Raw genomic sequence first — 19,714 nt, forward strand, 5'->3', positions numbered from 1 at the left:
GGGGGCGTGTTTTGAGACAAGGTTTCTCTGTGTAGTTCTAGCTGTCCTGGAATTCACTCTGTAGATCATGCTGGCCTCACAGAGATCTGCCTGCCTCTGCCTCCCCAGTGCTGGCTTACAGGTGTGCCCTACCACACTGCCTGGCAGTACCCTAAAATGCTAATTTGCCTAAATTAAAAAGTAATGGGAATTTCAAGACAGCATAGCATTCACATTGTTGAGTCCTTTCAGCCAGGTGTGTAGTCAGAATCTGGAGCAAAAAGCAGTACAGAAAGATACGAAAAATACTGTTCAGAATAGTAGTTGTGCTGGGTGGTTTTGTATCAATGTTACAAACTAAAGTCATCTGAAAGGAGGGAACCTCGATTAAGAAAATGCCATCATAAGACTGGGCTATAAGCAATCCTGTAAAGCATTTTTTTAAAATTTAGTGATTGGTGGGGAAGGGGAAGCCCACAGTGGGTGGTGCCCTCTTTAGGCTGGTGGTCCTGGGTTCTCTAAGAAAGCAGGCTGAGCAAGCAAAGAGGAGCAAGCCAGTAAGTGGCACCCCTCTGTGCCTCCCCCAGCTCCTACTTCAGAGTTGCTGCTTTGTGTGAGTTCCTGCCCTGCCAGCTTTTCATGATGTGCTGTTGTATGGAACTGTGAAAGAAAGAAACTCTTTGCTCCCCAAGTTGCTGTGGGTCGTGATGTTTCATCCCAGTGATAGTAACCCCAACTAAGACACATTTAGAGTGGCAAGACCACCCGCTGGAGGCCCCAGGTTGTAAAACTTGCAAACTCATTCAAAAGACTTTCCTTTGAAAAGAGAGCGCCCCTGGGGCACTCCTAAAAGACTGCCTAGAGAAGTGTTTTCCCAGGTTTAACCATACAAACACTCAGAGGCTGTTGTAGCTCCAGTCTAAAATGGTCCAGCTACTGCTGATGCTCTCAGCAGAACTTGGCAATATGTGCATGGTGCTGGTTTTGTAGGCATCCAGGATACAAGGTTACTGAAGTCATGGAGACTTGGACCTAGATTTTCAGGGAAGGGCTGGAAGGTCAATGGGGTTGTAGCCCTACTTTAGGGAGACTTTGACCTGGGAGATGTGTGAAACCTTGAGGGTGAAAACCTGAGATACAATAAGACCACAGAGTGCTAGAGATGCCAAGAACATGGACTATTTGTCTGCCAAGGAAGGCTGTAAGCACTGGTGGAATCAGCCCAAGAGAGAGGTTATGTGGATTGCAAATGGCAGCATGGCTTTGGCTTGGTGGAACGATGCCATGATCGCCTGAAAGCTAGAAAACTCGATATATTCCCTAATGAGTTTTGGTCTTGCCGTAATTCTTTCTACCTTTGGTTTCTATGTTCTCATCTCAACCTTTGTTTTTTGGAATGAGAATATTTAGTCATTGCCCATCAGAAGCATGTAACTTATTTTTTAATTTAATTAATTAATTAATTTAAAGTTTTAATTAAGAGTAACTCCTTATTTTTTAAACAGAGGTTCACAATTAAGAGACTGCTTTGAGTCTTAATGAGACCCTGCAATTTAGAGCTCCCCCGACTTTTGGGGGGTATGTTCATTGTTCCTAGTGTCCAGTTCCATAAAGATGGTTGTTGTCAAATAGATCGGGTCCTTTGACAGTTTTTGCTTCCTTTCTCTGCCTCTCTCTTCTTCCTGCTACCCCAAGACTCGGGCTGGTAAATGGTGCTGGAACTGTGAAGACTTGGATAAGCTAACATTTGGACTAAATGCACTTTGTATTATGAAATGCCATACATCTATGTGTTTTGACTTGAATGTAAGGTGGCCCCCACAGGCTCACATTTTAAATGCTCAAGCTCAAGCCGTGGTATCATTTGGATCTTTTTAGAGGTGGAGCCTAGCTGGTTATACCCAGAGTCTGGTTCTTGTCACATTCTGACCTGCAGTGAAGAGGCCCCTACCACAGGGCCCCACCACTGCAGAGTAAGCTGCTACTCCATGCCTTTTGGTATGATGGAATGGGAACTATGTGCTGTGGATGACTGATTGATAAATAAAACACTGATTGGCCAGTAGCCAGGCAAGAAGTATAGGCGGGACTAGCAGAGAGGAGAATTGAGAGAACAAGAAGGCGGAGAGAGGAGACGCCAGCTTGCTGTCCAGGGAGCATCATGTAAAGGCAGCAGGTAAAGCCACGGAACATGTGGTGACATATAGATGAACAGAAATAGGCTGAGTATAAGTGTAAGAGCTAGAAAATGGTAGGCCTGAGCTAATGGCCGAGCAGTTTAAATAATATAAGCGTCTGTGTGTTTATTTTGTAAGTGGGCTACAGGACTTCCGGGGCTTGGAGGGACCCGGAGAGGAAAACTCTAGCTACATCTATGAGCCCCCAGGCCCCTTTCTTCCCTTGAGTTGTCTCTGAGAGCTGGGTGGTCACAGACATAAGGGGGACAAAGCAGAGTGCTGTGAAGGCAGAGGCTTTGCTTGTCGTTAGCACTGCCTCGTCCCCAGTTCCTGCACGGTGCCCGGCACACGGTCAGCATCCCATGTAGTGAATAAATGAGAGCACAAATTCCCAGGTTACCAGTGTGACTCTTAATGTCCCCGTCTGACGCAGAGCAAATGACCGGTCCCACAGCACCTGTCTCCTCCCGACATGTCCTCATCTTTGTTTCTTCTCTGCATTTCCAACCTCCACCCTTCTATCACTGCTTGTTCCCTGTCTTCAGACCCTCTCCCACTTCGCTGAAGACTAAAATGGAACTCCATTTGACTCTTCTGCCCACGAGCTTACCCTCCATTTTGCAGTGAACCTCTTGGAAGACTAGTGTACTCTCTTTCCAAACTGTCAGGCTCCTGAGCTCCCTCCTCTCTGCCTCTGTGTCCTTTGGTTTCTATGCATCCTACAACTTTGGAGGTCCTCCGAAGGGACCCTCAAGAAGACCAGCTATGTCACCTCCTCAGCACTGGTCCTCTCTCACCCCTCCTTTCTGAAGCTCTTGATGCTCCCCACTGTGAAACTCCTTGACGTTCAGGACCCTTGTCCTCAGTCAGACTATCAATCCTAGATTCTAGCTGCAGAATCCCTGGACATGCCAGTTACAAATTATGTGCCCACCATTTTCTAGTCTCTAAGCACATTTTCCCTATCCATTTCAGAGCCTCTTCCATGGTTTCCATGTTGGGAATCTAAGAGAGCAGCTTATGCTGCCTGGTAATTAGCAACTAATTAAGAGGGAGGCATCCCAGGGAAAGCCTTTGGCAGGACTCTAAATATAATCCCTAGTGACTATCCTCAGACCTTGCCCACTATCAGAATGCCGCTCTAGTAAGTCAACGAGCAAACCAAACATCACGTAGGGAAACAGCCCCCTTTAGGTCTTCTGTGCTGGTGGACCTTGGGCATGTTGGGCCACTGCTCAGCCTTCCTTCTCAGCTACATATATTCCCCTCTCTTCAAGACCTGTCTCAAAGGTGCGTCTTCCAGAAAGCTGCCTCCCCCTACCAGCCAGCCAATACAGAATGTCCAAACTGTTTTTCCAGGACTTTGGGGGGATATTCAGACCATCCACCTCTCTCTTTGTTTACGCTTCTCACCGCAGTTTCTACAGGGGTATCATTTCTTTGAGACATTAGCTAAGCCTCAGTTCCCCTGGATACTTGAGCAGTGCGTGGCTTCTGTTATTACTTCATTACCCTCTGCTTCAGTCACTCTGCACAGCCATCCCCTACTGGCTCCAGCTGGTTCCGGTACTACCTTCCCATCCTTTAAAGCCAGCTACATGCTTGCACCTCCGCCTTGCTCTGAACTCTCAGCATTCCCATGCTGCCTGGTGCTGGGCCAGACCCATGGCTGGAGTTCAGTAAATGCATGTGGCCGTGAGTTAAAGTGAACTCTTCCCTAGGCGTGGGGGAAATAAAAACCCAGACTTTCTCTCTGATCTAGAGCCAAATTCTCCATCCTTCTTTCCCTTCCATATTGCCAGACAATTTCTCATAGCACTGAGGAGCTCTGCAGTGCTCCAGGTCAGGTCTACCCAGTCACCCCAATCCTGTTCTTAACAGGGTCAGGTAGAGAGCTGAGAGGTGATGTGGCAGCCTAGAGTGCTGGGGGTGGGGTGGGGGTGGGCTGGAGTGCCTGGGGGGGGCGCTGAAGTGCTGGGGGGGGGTGGAGTGCTTGGGGGGGGGCTGGAGTGCCCAGGAAGTGTGGGGCAGATGGGCCTACTGGCCAAGGAGCAAGTCTGTTTACTTCTCCCCGAGTCCTATGATTTATGGGTAATTAATTACGGCCCTGACTGCTCCCAAGAGAAAGATCTCTCAGCTTCTTTCTGCCAGGAGCAGCCATGAGGGGTTCTCAGTGTCACTGGGATATGCTCCCTCTTTCTAGAAGCCAGGGCAGCTGAGCCTGATGAGGGCCCTGAGAGATGAGAGCCTGGTGAGGCTCAAGTGAGGGTGGAGAAAGAGGTGTTAGATTGGGGGAGGGGCACAGTGCTGAGGAGGCTGGGTGGGGGCTTCTTCCAAAAGTGTGTGTGTGTGGGTTCTTCTGGTTTGATACTTCTTGACTGAGAACATTAAAGCCACTCATGGTATGTGTTTCTGGAACTTGGCAAAGCAAACTCAAACATCAGGCTGAGAGCAAGAGACCCCACGTGCAGGACTACTCCACAGCAGGTCAGGGTGTGTGTGTTGATCTATGGAGCCTATATAGATAGTTTACTGTGATGGCCAAAGATGGGAGGGTACCAGGTTAAGACCATGGACTGTGTCTTAGTCTTCCCATCCATGGTATGGTACAGTAACAATATGCAGATGTGGGGAACAATGTGCGGCAAAGGTTTTGCACTATGTCTGACAGACATACAGTGCTCAGATAGTCCTAGGTGGCACCTACATGTCCACCACAGGAAGACTAATTCTGTGACAAAAATGATAGTGTGTTTTGCATTATGGTGTTACCAGGACTAGCAGTGAGCAGAGAGCAGCAGTGTGACACCCTTCTCTGAGAATGAAGCCAAGTGGGGTACCACTTCTGCGCGGCTTTGTCTTCCTAAGGCCCATCCTCTACAGTCTGGTCCTCTGGTTCCCTTCTGACTCATGGGAAAATCTCACCTCTGAAGTGAGAAGGAGCCTCGAGACACTTCAGTACAGCACCTGAGTTCCCAAAGGAGGAAACTGAGGTTCAGAGAGGAAATGCTGCTGACCATGTCTCTAGGGCCCTGAGGTTTGACCAGATCAGGGAGCTCTGCAATTTGGACAGCCAGCCAAGATGGCACATTTTCAGCAGTCACAACAGAGAGTAGGGTGCCAATTCCTCAGAGAGCTGGAGGATTTGGGAGTGACATTGGAGCCTCTGTAGTATAGAGGGTATGGAGTCTGTCCCCTTGCCACAGTGGCTTTACTAAAGGGCCGTGGCTTTCCTGATACCTATGGACCATACATGCTTACGCCTTGTCTCTCTGCTCCCTAGATTGTAGCCCCAAGGATCACTACAAGAGGAAGTGAGCAGACCAGGGAAGAAGGGTCCAAGGGTGTTGGAGTAGTGTAAGAGGCCCCCTTCCTGAGGCAGGGTCTTGGGGAAGGGGTCAGTGAGATGTGGGGAAGCTTGGGGCAGATTTCTTTCATTCACTCATTCTTGCCTGAGCATTTCCTAGCATCCAGGGACTGTGCTGAGTGTAGGAGAACGGTAATGGCTAAGAGCAGACCACTAGCTCTCCATGTGGACTGTGCTATGTAGTACAATCCTTGCCCCCATCCCACCCCCCCCCCACCCCCACCCTGTGAGTGTTCAAAGCACAATCTACTCAGCTCTGCAAGAGCCAGAGAACAACATGGTCCTTGTCTGTCTGATCGGGGCAACTGCCAGCCAGAAGTGTAAGTCATGGGACTCTTTACAAGTGCTCACCTAGCTTGGAGCTCCTGGATGAGATCTTATGCATAAACTGAGGCCACCCGAGAGGCACAGTGGAGGCAGCTGAGGTTCAGTGCTTCTGGTGGAGGAAACACTGTGTATGAAGGGCCAGAGGCAAAGGCTGGCCAGGGGACTCAGGGGCTGTGAATAGGAGCAGCAGGGCCCCTGGTGTGGGCTTGGGTCTGTGGCAGGGGAGCCAGGGAAGCTTTTGTACTGCACATAAAGGCAGCCATCAAGGGTTTCCAGCAGAGCTGCATGATTAGAAGTGTACTTTGCAGGGATGACTCAGCCACGCTGTGGCAGCCAGGTGGGAGAGGAGCAGCTGATGCTGGAGTTGGCAGGAGGTGACCCAGAGGTGCAGGCAAGAGGCAGGCTAGTCTGGCTTCAAGTGGGGTGGTGGAGAGGGTGGGGTTTGGGGAAAAGTTAGACGCAATCTCAGTAAGGGCTGAGGATGGAAATGATATGAGGTGACAAGGAGCCAGAAAAATGCTTCTGGGTCTGGACTGGCTGACAGAGAAGCCTGGGAGGTGGAGGACACGGGGAGGCCACGGTTACCCACAACCCCAAGCCTAAGAACTGCCGCCAGATTCCTTATGATTGCGGGTAACCGCAGGGTCAGAATACTAAAGCCTCTCTCCCAGGGTTCTAGTTAGGACCCAGCCTAGGCTTCACACTCATCGCCAGCCCTCTTGGTCACAAAGTCACCTCTCTCCTTTTCATTCTCTGAACATCTTCTTTTTCTTTTGAATATTTTTCTGACATCTCTGATATTTTCATACATTTAAATTAGTTTTTAAGTCGGCCTAACAAGTAATGAGTTTCATTGAGGGCACTTTCCAAGTTCTTTTTTTCCTCTATTAATAAACAGGGTTTCATTAATTTTAAGACACTCCTCCCCATGGTTTAATTTCATCTCACTGTGGTGCTGGGGACCAAGCCTAGAACCCCACAAGCTTTGTGAGCATTCTACCACAGAACATTGCCTTAATACCAGGCACTGTGCTGGGGGTGAGGTGGGGGTAATGAGGAAAGGCCAGAGAGGCTCCCAGAGAGGTGAGGAAACACTTCCAACTAGCTGGCAAGTAAGAGGCCAAGGGAAGAGAGTGCGGAGGAGGGAGAACTTCAGAGACAGAGGCCAAGGGAAAGCACGCGAAGCCCAAAGACATGTGTGAGGTAGCTGAGGCCCAGAGAAGGTGAACAGCTTGCCCACGGCCACACAGCTCTTTAGCAGAGAAAAGGAAAGCTCAGTCTGTTGTAAGAATGTGCCATGTTTCAATGACCTTGCCCTGACCTCCTCAGTCCTCCTCTGTCCTTTGTTCCTCCTGCCTACCCTACCTGTGGTTAGTCTAATGAGATACAGAATTCAGGGGAGGGCGGCTGGTCCTCAGGCTGAATGGCACAAGTTCGAACCTATCTGTTGGAATTAGACTTAACGCTAACAGGTCACCAGTCCCATCTGAGTTTGTCATAGTTCTCCATTTCCCACCAAGTCAGCTAGCACATTACCAACTGCTCCTGCTCCATGAGGTTCTCTCTGGTTTGGTGATGGGGTGTGACCACAGACCCTCCTCAGGGGCGGGGAAGAGGCTTGTCTTTTCTCCTTGGTGCCCTCTGCTTGTTGCTTCAGGTATCACAGTTACTAAAAGGAATACCCACTCTCTCAGTACTTACTACATCCAAGACTCTTGGCTGGATGCTGGCAGAAAGGTACAAAAGATGGTTCCTGTCTCAGAGTTGCGGGGATGCTCACAGCAAGCCCCCCCCCCCCCCCCCAGCTCACACTGTCTTGGTCCAGAGCTTCATCCAGTAATAAAGAGCCCAGGAGTGCACAGGCCAGGCAGCTACACTTCTATCAGTTTAATCCTTAAGCTAAAGTGTTCTCCACCTGCAGCTTTCAAATATCAGTGCCCTGTACTTTCCTGGAAGGACAGAAAATGCATTGTATCTCTTTTCCACACCTCAGCCCTTCTGTATTTCAAACTTGTTTTCTAGTCTATGGTTTCTTCACATGACTACAACCTGTTCTGTTTTCCTTCTTCAGGACCTCCAGAGTTCTCATTTTCTGTCCAGAATGCAGAAGACCCAAAGATCCTGAGGAGTGTGAGGTATGGACTGCTGGCTGGCTACCCATTGTGCTGTATCTTTATGGAATCTGCTCTGAAGGTTGCCTGAAGGCTGTGAGTACTTGTGCAATTCCCTCACTAACAGTGCAAGTCTATGAGCTTACACTCAACCAAAGCCCCAGGCTCCTGCTCCAGGGCCTTGTTCCCATCCAACACACAAAATATGGGCACTTTGGGCATCGTGAGACTATAAGCAGGATCTTAGAATTCTTCCTATTTTCTCTGACTTATTTTGAAGCATCTTTCTGCCCATTAAACAAAACAAAACAAATCTTGGCTTCAATTATTAAGGTTCTTGTTGCCATGCTTCATCCTTATCTCATGATGAGGCTTGGTATCCATAACTTTCATGTTTTTACCCAGTGCCTTTTCAAAACAGGGAACTGGGCGGAACCAAGGGCAGCACTCTCCCTGCACACAGACCAGACAGAAAATGCTGAAGATGTGGGGTTTTGTTTCTGTTTTGCAAATGCTACTTGTGAAAAGCCCACCTGCTGGTGTTGTGCTCGAATCCACATAATCCTGCCCTGTTATGTAGCTCTCATGAAGGATTTTGTCAAAAACGCTTTACTAAAACTCAGGCACATTGCCCATTGCTGGTCCCACACCAGGATGAGAGCTTGGCATCAATGTCCTCTGTAAGGAATGAGGTTAGTTTGGCTTTACTCGGTCCTACTGGCTTCCTGAGAGTTTCCTTGCCCACAGGCCAAGACTGCTTCTTTAGGGCCTCCACATTACAGAGCTGGCAGGGTTATTGGTAGTAACTGAAGGACTAACTCCCAACTTTGTTAATGAGGAAAGCAGTGCCCAGAGGGTTTTGTGGGCGTTCCTGAAGGAACAGTGAGGATTTGATCCCCCATCTACCTCTCCAAGTTCAAATCTCTTTCTTTTCTCTTCTTTTTTTCTTTTCTTTTCTTTTCTTTTTTTTTTTTTTGGTTTTGCAAGACAGGGTTTCTCTATGTAGTTTTGGTGCCTGCCCTGGATCTCACTCTGTAGACCAGGCTGGCCTCGAACTCACAGAGATCTGCCTCCCAAGTGCTGGGATTGAAGGTGTGTGCCACCACCACCAGGCTTCAAATCTGTTTCTTGACAGACTAACAGTTAAATCTCCCTCTAAGCAGGTGTCCCTTTTCCAGTAGGGAGGCTCGGAATGCCTTCAAAATGATCACCTTGGAAATCCACAGGCACCGGCTTTGCACCTTGTTTTGCTCGGGCATGCCTTAGAATTGGTCTTACCCTTGGGAAGCATGAAAATAAGGCTGTTTCTTCTGAGCAAAGTGGAAGTAGGGACTGAGATTTGCACCTTGTAAAGGGCACCTGGATGTACTAGCTGCAGGCCTTGTAGTGCAGGGCATGAACCTTGCCAGGTACAGGCCGGATGGGGGTTAAGCATGGCCTCCTGAGGAACTGGGCTCTAGGGAAGGGCAGCTAGGTAGCTCAGCTGGGGAGAAACATTGAAAGAAAGTGTGCCTGCAGGTCCCTGGCACCCTGGACAGCCCCCAAAGGCAGGGCCCTTCACCGCCACCATCCCCCGCCCCCCTAGGAGGCCCTGGGTACCTGTTTATTCTTTAGGTCAAGGGAGAGTTCGTACTCGGAGGCAGCAGGGGTGTGGGAGCAGAGCGCCGTCGCCAAGGCAGGCTGCTGCTGGCCGGGGGAGGCCGCGCGGAGGGGGCCAGCCCGTGGGGAGCCCCCCGCCCCCGGCCGCTCCTCCTCCTGCTGGAGCTCCTGGGCTTGAGCCTTCGGGGCATGGGCACTGGGTCTGCCGGCTGCCACTGCTGCCACCACGGAGTCCTCCATGCCCCCACCGGCCTGGGCACAGGAGCCATCACTGTGAACAGAAGGCAACGGTGCTCGGTTGGGGGAGGGGGGGATGGTGCATGTGGCCTGACCTGCCTGATTCTAGTCCTTTCCAATGAGAGAGACTAATGCGATTTTTTTTTTTTTTCTTTTTTTTTGTGGGCCCCCGCTAGGGAAGGGCTCTTATGGTTGGAAAGAGCCCCAAGAAGGGGCAAACCTGAGTTTGGGAGGGCACCTAGGTTGAGGAGGCACCTGGGTCTAAGACTCAGAACAGGAGCAGAATGGTGAAGAGTGACTGGGCTCAGGTCTGGGATCTGCCCTCTTAGTAGCTGGTTGCTTAATGACCTGGCACCTGTCCCCAGTCTGGAAACGGGCGTCTTAATTGTCTAGTAGTTACTACGCATCTTAAAACCTCTTGGCTTGTGGACACCACTATTTTGTGTTAATCATTGCAGCGGCCAATGGTCTGGCTCCATGGCCGTTGGTTTGGGGGTGGGGGTGGGGCATAGTGGGACTTGCTGTATCTTTAGACTGCCCTAGTGAGTCTAGAAGAGGGCGTGGCCATCATCAGTCCTTCCAGACCTTCATTTTGGGGGCTGGCCCTGTCGGGAGGAGGGCGCATGCACTGCTGGGTTTAGAGAGGCGCCTGTTCTAGCTCCGCTTTCCTCCCGTGGACCACCCAGCAGATTGGGCTGCTACCGCCTACCTCTTGCCTACCCTAAGACAACAGGGAATTAGTAACCTGCATTGCTTCTCTCTCCACCAGCCTCCAAGCTGTGCCCTACTTCAAGGCCCAGGGCTAAGCCAACCCTTCCTCTAAGGCGCTCCTCTGGATGAATGTCCTTACCCTGCTCTGTCTCAGAACACAGAGCCATCCTCAGAGAGTCCTTGTGTGCACAGTAGAGCCCAGCGGTGTACTTAACAGCTGGGCTCCAGTTTCAGGCCCCACCACTGCTTGGCATTGGTCATGTGGCTTTGCCTCTGAGCCTTGGCTTCCTCATCTGCATAACCAGGGTTAATACCAACAACCTCAGTGAGTTACAGTGAGGAACACAGGAGTCTGCGTGTATAAGGAGTTTGGCACAGGATATGTGCTGAGGAAACTTTTCTTTCTACACTGTCCCCTCCTAGAGGCCTGGACCCTGTTTGACTCTTATTTTTCCCACAGAGAGCTGCACAGATGATAAACGCACTGATAGATGACATGAACAGAACCGAGGACCTGGGGGCTGTCTCGTGCGGCAGACTGTACGAGAGGTTAGGATTAGAAGAGACCTGAGGGCCACACAGTGAGGCCTTTCCTATTTTTACAGAGGAGGAGCATGGGGCCAGCGAGGTAGGTATCTCTGGCACTGGAAAGCTAGGAAACCTTAGGATTTAGTTCTTCCAAGACTGCCCCATTCCAAAAGGTACTCCACTCTGTGTTAGAAGGCCTCTTCTGTGTTTTCCCTAACCCTAGGGAACAGAGATACTCCTTATAGGGTCCCAAACCCCAGAGGTGGGGTGAAGAATCCTTTTGGCCTCATCTCCACCCGTTGCCCCAGCCTTCCCTCCTCCCCACAGATGAAGAAGAGCTCATGGGCGTGTCTCGGCCTCAAGAAGCCTCACTCTACAGCACAGCACTCTGCTCTAGCACTTCCTGTGTGGCCACCAGACGAGCTTCAAGGATGTAGCCCTCTAGACATCGTACATGTTTTCTCACTGCAGACACCAGGAAGTTCTTTTTACTATCTAAATTCAACTTCTCATGCTAAGGCATTGATCTTTCTTTCCCCTCCCAAATGTATGGAAATGGCCCTCTCCCCAAAATAAGACACCTTCCCCCCAGGACTGGGCAGGAGCACTCCCTCCCATCCTTTCTCCAGTCTGTCATTGCTTCAGTCTCGCCCAGACACCCAAGGATACCTCATCCCCAAAGTGTCCGAGGCTCTGGGGGACTGAAGACAGCTCAGGGCTATGGAGCCATTTGCTTTCTTTGCAGACGTGTGCCTGGCAAGAGGCTTCATGGAGTTATTACCCTTTGGTGGCTGTGCTCTGCCAATGACAATGTGGGGTGGTGGGTAGGGCTTGGCTTTGCCTTCCTTCCCTTGGACTCACCTACAAGCAGCATGATGGGAAGTGGCCATGAGCCCCCCGAACTGCTCTCCCTAATGGTCAAGATCAGAGAGTGGAAGGAGACAATTATGGCTTCCCTGTCAGGAAGTATGGGTTATAATTCTGCTCTCTTCCTCACTATGTGACCTTGGTAGCTCTATCTGTTCATCTATAGAAAGGGTAAGTACCTTCCAAGGTTGCCACAAGGAACAGATAAAGCATATATCCAGTGCCTGGCATACACCAGGGCCTTAATAAATAGAGAGAATGGTTTGTTTTTGAGCCAGACCCACACAGCGTGAAATATTCTGAACTAGAAGGTATTTCTTCCATTTCATCTTCTGCCGACCTTCACAAAACAAGGTTCTCCATATAACACATGGTCTCTGTCAGCCCCCAGGTGGACTGGCTTCCTTGAGGTTCATCTGACCCCTGTTCTGTGCATGGAGAAGTGGTCCTGGTTTTGAGCGTTATGACCTATGGGATTGTTGGCTTCTCTGTGCTCACTGCCTCCATGTAGGCTCCTTGGTTGTACCCATGACAATGTGACCTTCCCTGGATAGGCATTGTCCAGAGTGCTTTGCGTAAATCTGTGATTTAGAGCCTTGGTCAGGGAGCAGAAGAGTCCTACATGCTCAGAACCTTAAATTTTGTGTCTAAGCATCAACAGAATGGGCTCTATGCCATGTTTAGACAGATTTTTTTAAATGCTGGAATTTTTCATTCTATAACTATCCTGTTACACTACTGCAGATGGAGGACTGCCTACTCCAACCAGGAGCCCGTGATCTTTGGTGCCCAGCCCTGTACTTGCATCCAGAGTGATGCTACTTCCAGGACATAGCTGTGTTTCCGCATCTCCTTAATGGGTCAGGTTCTAGGCAGCCTAGCCTTAACTGGCATTCTGTAAATGGGAATCATTCATTCGTTCCGCAAACAAAGTATCTTCATTACGGTCTCATCTCTGAGAGTCTAGAAGGTGTCTAGGTGATCTCAGCTCCCTTGAGCCCAGGGACAATGCACTTGCCTGGGACAATACTAGCATGTGAGTGGAACTGTTCACCAGGTTCTTGCAAAAAGTAGAATGGGGGTGGTACCGAAAAGAAGGGCTCTGAGAAAGCTTTGACAGTGCCTATGTGACATTAGGCCCATATGTATGCATGGCCCAGGGCACCAGCAAAGACTGAGAGTACATTATATATATAAAGTGAAGGTCTTTGAGAGACTGAGGACCAGGCAGTTGCTTAGAGGAACATCACACATGACCAACAGAAGATGACCCACATGTTGGAACTAGACATCACATGTGATGAAGGCCACTCAGCTGGGAAACTGGCCTGTAGTTTGAGGATCCCTAGACACCTGCTGTGCATGCCTGATCCTGGCATATAACAGCATATGTAAGTCTTCCTGGGCTTCTTGTGATTTCTCCATCATGCCCTCTGTGTCTATTATCAGAGCCACCTTCCTGAAAGGCAGATGTTTTGCTGCCAATCCTCTGCCCAGAACCCCTCAAAGATTCCAGGGCTGGAGGAAGAAGTCCATTCCCAGTCACCCCCACTGGATGACCTCTCCATTCCTTCCACACTGTCACCAAGTCTGCTGAGCCCTCTCAGAGCACCGTGCATCTCACAGGACCTTCTCTCTCTACCTTCCCACCCACACCTTCCTCTCTCTTGTGAACTCTTTGAGGACTCCTTGGGTGACTGCGGGAAGAGCTGATCCTCCTCCTATATCCTGTTTCTTACCTCTAGGCGGGTAAGTTTTGACACTTGATTCTCTTTTAGCAATGACATTCGAATTATACATCAATGTGTCTCTATTCTCCACCAGACTTCCATGCACCCCTTTTAAATCACAGGTACTTATTACATTGGGCTGGCTCATTAGATGTGTCTAATGAATGTTAATGGATGGATGAATGGACACGTGGGTAGATAAATATTGCTTCATCTTTACTACTCTTCCAAGGGTGGAGACACTGGAGTGTGCTTCAGTATGTGCCACTCTAATTGTCCCCTGAGGAAATATTCTTGCATATTTGCTGAAGAGTGCTGTGGGAGGTTCTCTTTGTTTCTGGGTGCTATCACCCTACCATGAACTATGTGAGCAATAGAGAACTATCTGTCCCCAAGTCACATCCTCCCCAGGAATGCCCACATGACCAGTAAAACAGGGGTATAAAAGCCCATTGTGACTGCTGGGGCAGATTTTAGGATCTTTTAACTGCCCCACTCAATGTTTATGGCAGAATTGTCCAAGACTGGTGGGCTTTTTGCCCTAGGGCTTGGCCTCTACTGTGTCCCTCATCTCTCTTCCATAGAGATACAGGGTTATAAAAGCCCATTGTGACTGTTGGGACAGATTTCAGGGTCTTTTAACCGCCCCACTCAATGTTTATGGCAGAATTGTCCAAGACTGGTGGGCTTTTTGCCCTTTGGGCTTGGCCTCTGCTGTGTCCCTCATCTCTTTTCCATAGAGATCACCCAACTGCAGCAAAAAGTTGACACATGGAGATCAGAGGATGCTGACAAACTCACAGTGGAGGCCCAGCTTGCTCCTTCTCCTCTTTCCTTAATGGTTAGGATTATCCCTGTCTTCTCTTCTCAAACCTATAGATCATTTCCAAGAGCCTTTACTAAAATCTCCAGGTTCTCTATCTAAGAAAATGCTTATCCTCTCACATCTACCACGTTTTACCATCACATCAGTGCTATAGGGACTTCATGCATGTACCCAGATAAGAACACTTATTCAGAGCAATGATCATGGAGGAATTTCTGTGCCAAGGGCGGCAGGTATCTCTAGGGACACAGAGAAGATGTTTGGAGAAGAAGTACCATACAGCTTTGCAGAGACTTGTCACTATCTCCAGGGCTGATAGAAAGCTTATTCCAAGGTTAGAGAGCTTGAGAGGGTTAAGGCCCCTGCTTTTGCACCTGAGTAGCCAGATACTTAATGTTTCTGTGCCTCGTTCTCTCATCTGAAAAGTGGGGCTGTGAACTGAGGAGTTGAAGATGGAGTGCCCTCACAGGTAAGCCTTCTATAGGGGAGCAGACTGTGTCTATATAGCTCTACCAGGGTGCTGACTCAGGAAGGGAGTGCCCCCGTTAGGCTCCTTAGTGGACCTTGGTAGGTCACACTTAGCAGTTTCAGGAACTGGAGGGAACAGGGACAACTGAAAACCAAGAGAGAAGATGGGAGCTTTGTTTGGAGAGAGGACCACTTCTTCCTGGCCAGAGGCTGGCTTGCCCTGCAGCCCGGCGCACTGTTGGAATAAGGTGCTGAGGAAGTGTGCAGATCTCAAGATGGTGGTCTCTCGAAGGACAAGACGTGAGATATTTTTCTACCTCTGCAGCTGTAACAGTAATTACAGAGACCTCACTGGAAGGGTTTTGAAGGCTGGAGGCCTCCTCCCTCATGCTGTGGCTCCTCCTGAGGACCTGGCCACCCACACTAGATTACTCCTGACTCTGCCACTCATTCTCAAAGCTCTTCTGGGACAAAGAAACAAAGCATTTTCTAGACAAAAGCTAACACTGTGCTTCACATCCCCTCAGGGTTTTTTATCCTTTGCTAAAACACATCTTTTTCCTCCTTTCTTTGAATCAATAGAGTTGCTTTAGATGGTCAGAATGAGTGTAGGAAGCCAAGTGTCTTTTCAGGCCCCAGATGGGACCAGGGAAGGGCTGAGATTAAAGGGAAGGCCAGCGTTAGTGACAGACAAGAACCAAGTCACGGAATAGGCTGGAAATCCTACCCACGGTGGGCAGACAAAGCCAGGGCTGCTCTCTCTCTTCCTTCTGTGTTCCCTGGCACTAGGACATCACCCTCCCTTACTGAACTCTGTTTCCTCACCATGCAGCAGTGTTTTAGACAAGATGCCTCACTATCTGGAAGGAAGGAGAGGCTGGCTTTCTGGTTCTTGTGCCTTGTGCACCACCAGAGGCCATAATCTTCCATCCCTGTTCACACTCCCAACCCTCACACCACCACACCCCACACCCCTGTGCAGAATCCCTCCTATGTCTCCCCTAGAGCATTTAATACAAGTTCACCTGGCCCATAGCTCCTTGATCACCATGACTCAAGCTGGAAGCTAGGTCTGGGGAGAGCTCCTCCGTTTCAGGGACTGCCACAGCTCCCCTGGTGGTGACAGCCTTTCTCCACCAGCTCCCTAGGGCTGCTCAGAGAGAAGTTGTTCTCTGTCCCTGTTTACCCTCCCTACCTCACCATAATTTGGACAGTCCCTACCACAAGCTTCCACCATGGAGAGCTGAGTTGCTCAGCTATATTATCCCCTCCACAATGGCCTGAAAACCCTCGGAAACCATGAGCAAAACCAAATCTGTCCTTCCTGAAGAGTTTCTATCAGGTACCATGGTTGTTATGGCAACAGGGTAATGACTGCAGGAGAGTTGGATATGGCAGGATCACCCACCAGTAGAGTAACTATGGGGCTAGACTCCCCACTGGGTTCCTGGAGTTCCTTTTAAGTTTTCTTCCTGCAAGGCTTTTTTGGTATCCAGCCTGGTCTTTCTTGCTCCAGTGAAAAACACAAGCTCCGATACTAGACTGGCTCCACTATTTCCCTCAGTCCCAGCGGGAAGGGATGCCAGGCGCTGCAGCAACTTGAGACAATGAGCATTGTTCAGAACCTCTCCACTACATATTGACTCTGGGAGGAAGCCTTGGAGATGCCAGCTTGCTCAGCAGCTGTGGGGCAGGACTGAACCATAAACCCTTCACTCGAGAGTAAATTGATTTCCCATTTCAGAGGAGCAGACAGGCTGACAAGGAGACTTTACTGACACAATGTCTGGCTGGCTGTATCATCCCAGCCTCCATGGTGACATCCCGGGTCTGGTTTAACCTCTCCGTGTCCTGCCTGATGTCTAGAAAACACACCAATCTGTTGCTCTGATTGCCTGGCGTCCATCTGGGACATTTCCTTTTATGGTCTATGCCTCAATTTAGTCCCTCCATTCAGAGTCTGTCTTGAATGTTGGACTCTTCTCAGCCAGTACTCCACTAGTCACAGGAGAGAACAGACCTGGATGAGGTTTCCTCCCTGTGAGCCCGTTACCTGCCAAGCCTAAAAGAGGACCTCTCTCTGAAGGTCCAGCAGAGTGAATGTTATGATTTGGACCTGAAATACTCCCCAGACCAGGTGTTGGTTGCTAATCTGTGGCTCTCTAGGAAGTGGAGGAATGTTTAGGACAGGCGGTCTGGTGAGAGGAAGCTAGAGCACTGGGTGTGCTCTTTAGAGGGATGGATGGTGATCTCCCAGCCCTTGCTCCCTTTCTTTTTTCTCTTCCTTCCCTGTCAGCCCATCTCGGCTTCCATTTTCCCTCCTTCCTGGCTGCTGTGAAGTAAGGAGCTTCCACCATCACACGCTCCCTCCGTGACATGTGGTACTCCCAGGGCTCAGAAACAGTGGAGCCACATGACCATGGTCTGAAACCGAACAAATACCCTTCATCCTTTAAGTTGGTTTTCTCACACAGTGAGCATAAGCAACATGTAAGATCATGGGTTCCCACCCGTCTTCCATGGGTCCCACTCCATGTTGTTGATCTAAATACTTCTCAGTCATTTAAAAAGAATCTTACTTCCCTCCCTCTCTCCTTCTTTTCCTCTCTCTCTCCCTAAGTGTCCCCTGCCGTGTGTGTGTGTGTGTGTGTGTGTGTGTGTGTGTGTGTGTGTGTGTGTGGTGGAGGGGAAGCCAGGGCCTCATGTGTGCTAGGTAAATAAATGTTCTACCATCAAGCTATTCCTAGAAAGTCCAGCTTTCAAGCAGCTAGCATTCAGTGAGTTCATTGGGTTCTTAGGACATGCCAGGCATCTTCCCAACTCATCATCATATTTCATGCCCCCCATACATCCAAAGATGAGAGCGATTGCTATCCCTGCCTCACACCAGTGAGGGTGAGAAGCATGAAGTCTCTTAACCAAGGTTGAAGTTTGTAGGCACCAGGCTTGACTTGAGCTTGGATTTGAACTACTCTAGTTGGCACTGTCCCCGCTCCACACCACGCTGTCATAAAGTCTCCCAGCATCCATCTTCTCCTGTGGAGCACTTCACTACTTCCTTGCCTTTGGAAGGCACCAAAACTCTCTGGGGATCATCCTTTAGTCCCTGGAGAGGAAAGGGGACTCATGTTTTCAGTAATAGATGAACAGGATCTTGCTCATTAAGATGATTTGCCCATCATGAATTAGCCAACTATGCCAATAAGATCAATGAATCTCTTACGAGTATGTTTGGTAAGATAGTTCCCCAGGGGACCAAGGAGCTCTGACTGACTCCCTAAGCCTTTCAAGCTTTGGCAGGGCCAGCTTCTACCCTCCTGGCCTATCTTCTCTGAGGGGACACAGAATTCATTCCCAAGGTCAGTAGGGAGGGTACTTAGGTGGCCACTTAAATGCCGAGTAGCTAAAGATGTGTCCAGGCACTTCATGTGAGGGGAAAAGGTGACGGCCAACCTGCTCAGCCCTCTTCCAATCACACTCCTTGGATCTGGAGTGAAAGAGTGTCCAAGTCAAGGACACAGGCTGGGTTTGACTGTGTATCCCTCAAGTCAGATTTGAGAAACAGACATGGAGAAAGGATGTTCCCTTTCTTACTGTGTTGGCAAAAGTTCTGGGCTTCTGGGGACCTCAATTGTACATCAGCTGGAAAATACATGGAGAGGTACTTGGGGTAGAGTCCCCGACCCTTCCTGTCCTGTACTTTTACATCAGTGGACACATTCTCGTCACTCCTTCGGCTCCTCTTCCTACTAAGGGCAGCCACACATGCTGCCTTCTTGGTCCCTTCCTCAACAACTGTCTCTTTTTTATTATTTATTTGACATGATCTTCCTATGCAGCCCAGGTTGGCCTTGAACAATTGCTGTCCTTGCCAGAGGCTCTGGTATGTTGGAATTACAGGCAGGTGCCATCACCACATCTACTGTTTTCCCTTTAAGTTATTCCAAAAGAAATCTCCAGAAGCCTCCTATCTTAAGGCATCTCAAGCCTCTAAAAAGGTAATAATGTCTTTCAGAATGCCTGATACGGTTAAATCAGTCTTGCTATAGATTATTTCTTGTTTTTATTTTCTTTTTGCCCACTCTTGGTTTGATTAAAAAACAAAACATAACAATTTTTTATTCTTTTTGTCTGACATAAAGTGCCATTGTGGAAATTATAAATTAATTTTTTATGGGCTGGTGATAGGTTAAATGAACTAGTAAGAGGGCCTTTCAGAAGGGAAATAAAATAAAGCTCAAGAAATTGTGGGTTAGAAAATCTTCAGGCCTTTGAGGAGAGGGCGGTGCTTACAGGACCCCAAAAAGAACATCCTGAGGATCCGCACAAGTCAGTTTGGGTAAATAAAATTTAAACAGCTTCACTAGAAAACCCAGACGACTATGTTGAGCACCGTGGGAACAGTAAGGTACTCCCAGGGCACCGTTCATTCTGTTCTGGAAGCTCATGACCGGGCTTTTGATGGGACCAAAAGGGAGAGGCCACATAGGACTTTGGGTCAGATTTCTTCACCTCCAAGACCTGGTGCTTCTGACCCTTTCTTGTAGCTCGCAGGCCCAGAGGAATGCCCTCTCTAGGGTGCGCAGAAGCCCCAGTGAGGAGCAGACTGGAGCAGACTTCCCAGTTCAATCCCCGTGCTCTGCAGGGGCCACTCTGTCTCACATCCCACAGTGGGAGGTTTCAGCCCCTACCTGAGGACTAGGCGTCAGCTGTGCCATGTCAGGGTAGGACACTGAAGGATTTTCACAGGCTCGGGGGCTCCCAATGTGTTCTGCCACCTAGCCACA

General features: G+C 49.4%; 1 protein-coding gene across 6 annotated transcripts in view; it reads right to left on the reverse strand.

The window, feature by feature from the left end:
• Iqsec3 (IQ motif and Sec7 domain ArfGEF 3) overlaps positions 1 to 19,714 on the reverse strand; it is a 91,822-nt gene that overhangs the window by 38,216 nt on the left and 33,892 nt on the right. For 5 of the 6 annotated variants that reach the window (XR_004944484.1, XR_004944485.1, XR_004944483.1 and 2 more), the window contains exon 3: positions 9,561 to 9,831. The exons of the other annotated variant lie outside the window; for it this stretch is intronic. Coding sequence is in view for 2 of the 5 variants with exons in the window: in XM_036181014.1 (XP_036036907.1) it covers positions 9,561 to 9,831 (271 nt within the window). In the remaining 3 variants the exon portion in view is untranslated. The remainder of the gene's footprint in view (positions 1 to 9,560; positions 9,832 to 19,714) is intronic. 6 annotated transcript variants of the gene reach the window in all.

The sequence above is a fragment of the Onychomys torridus genome, chromosome 3 (assembly GCF_903995425.1).
Source record: "Onychomys torridus chromosome 3, mOncTor1.1, whole genome shotgun sequence".
NCBI lineage: Eukaryota > Metazoa > Chordata > Mammalia > Rodentia > Cricetidae > Onychomys > Onychomys torridus.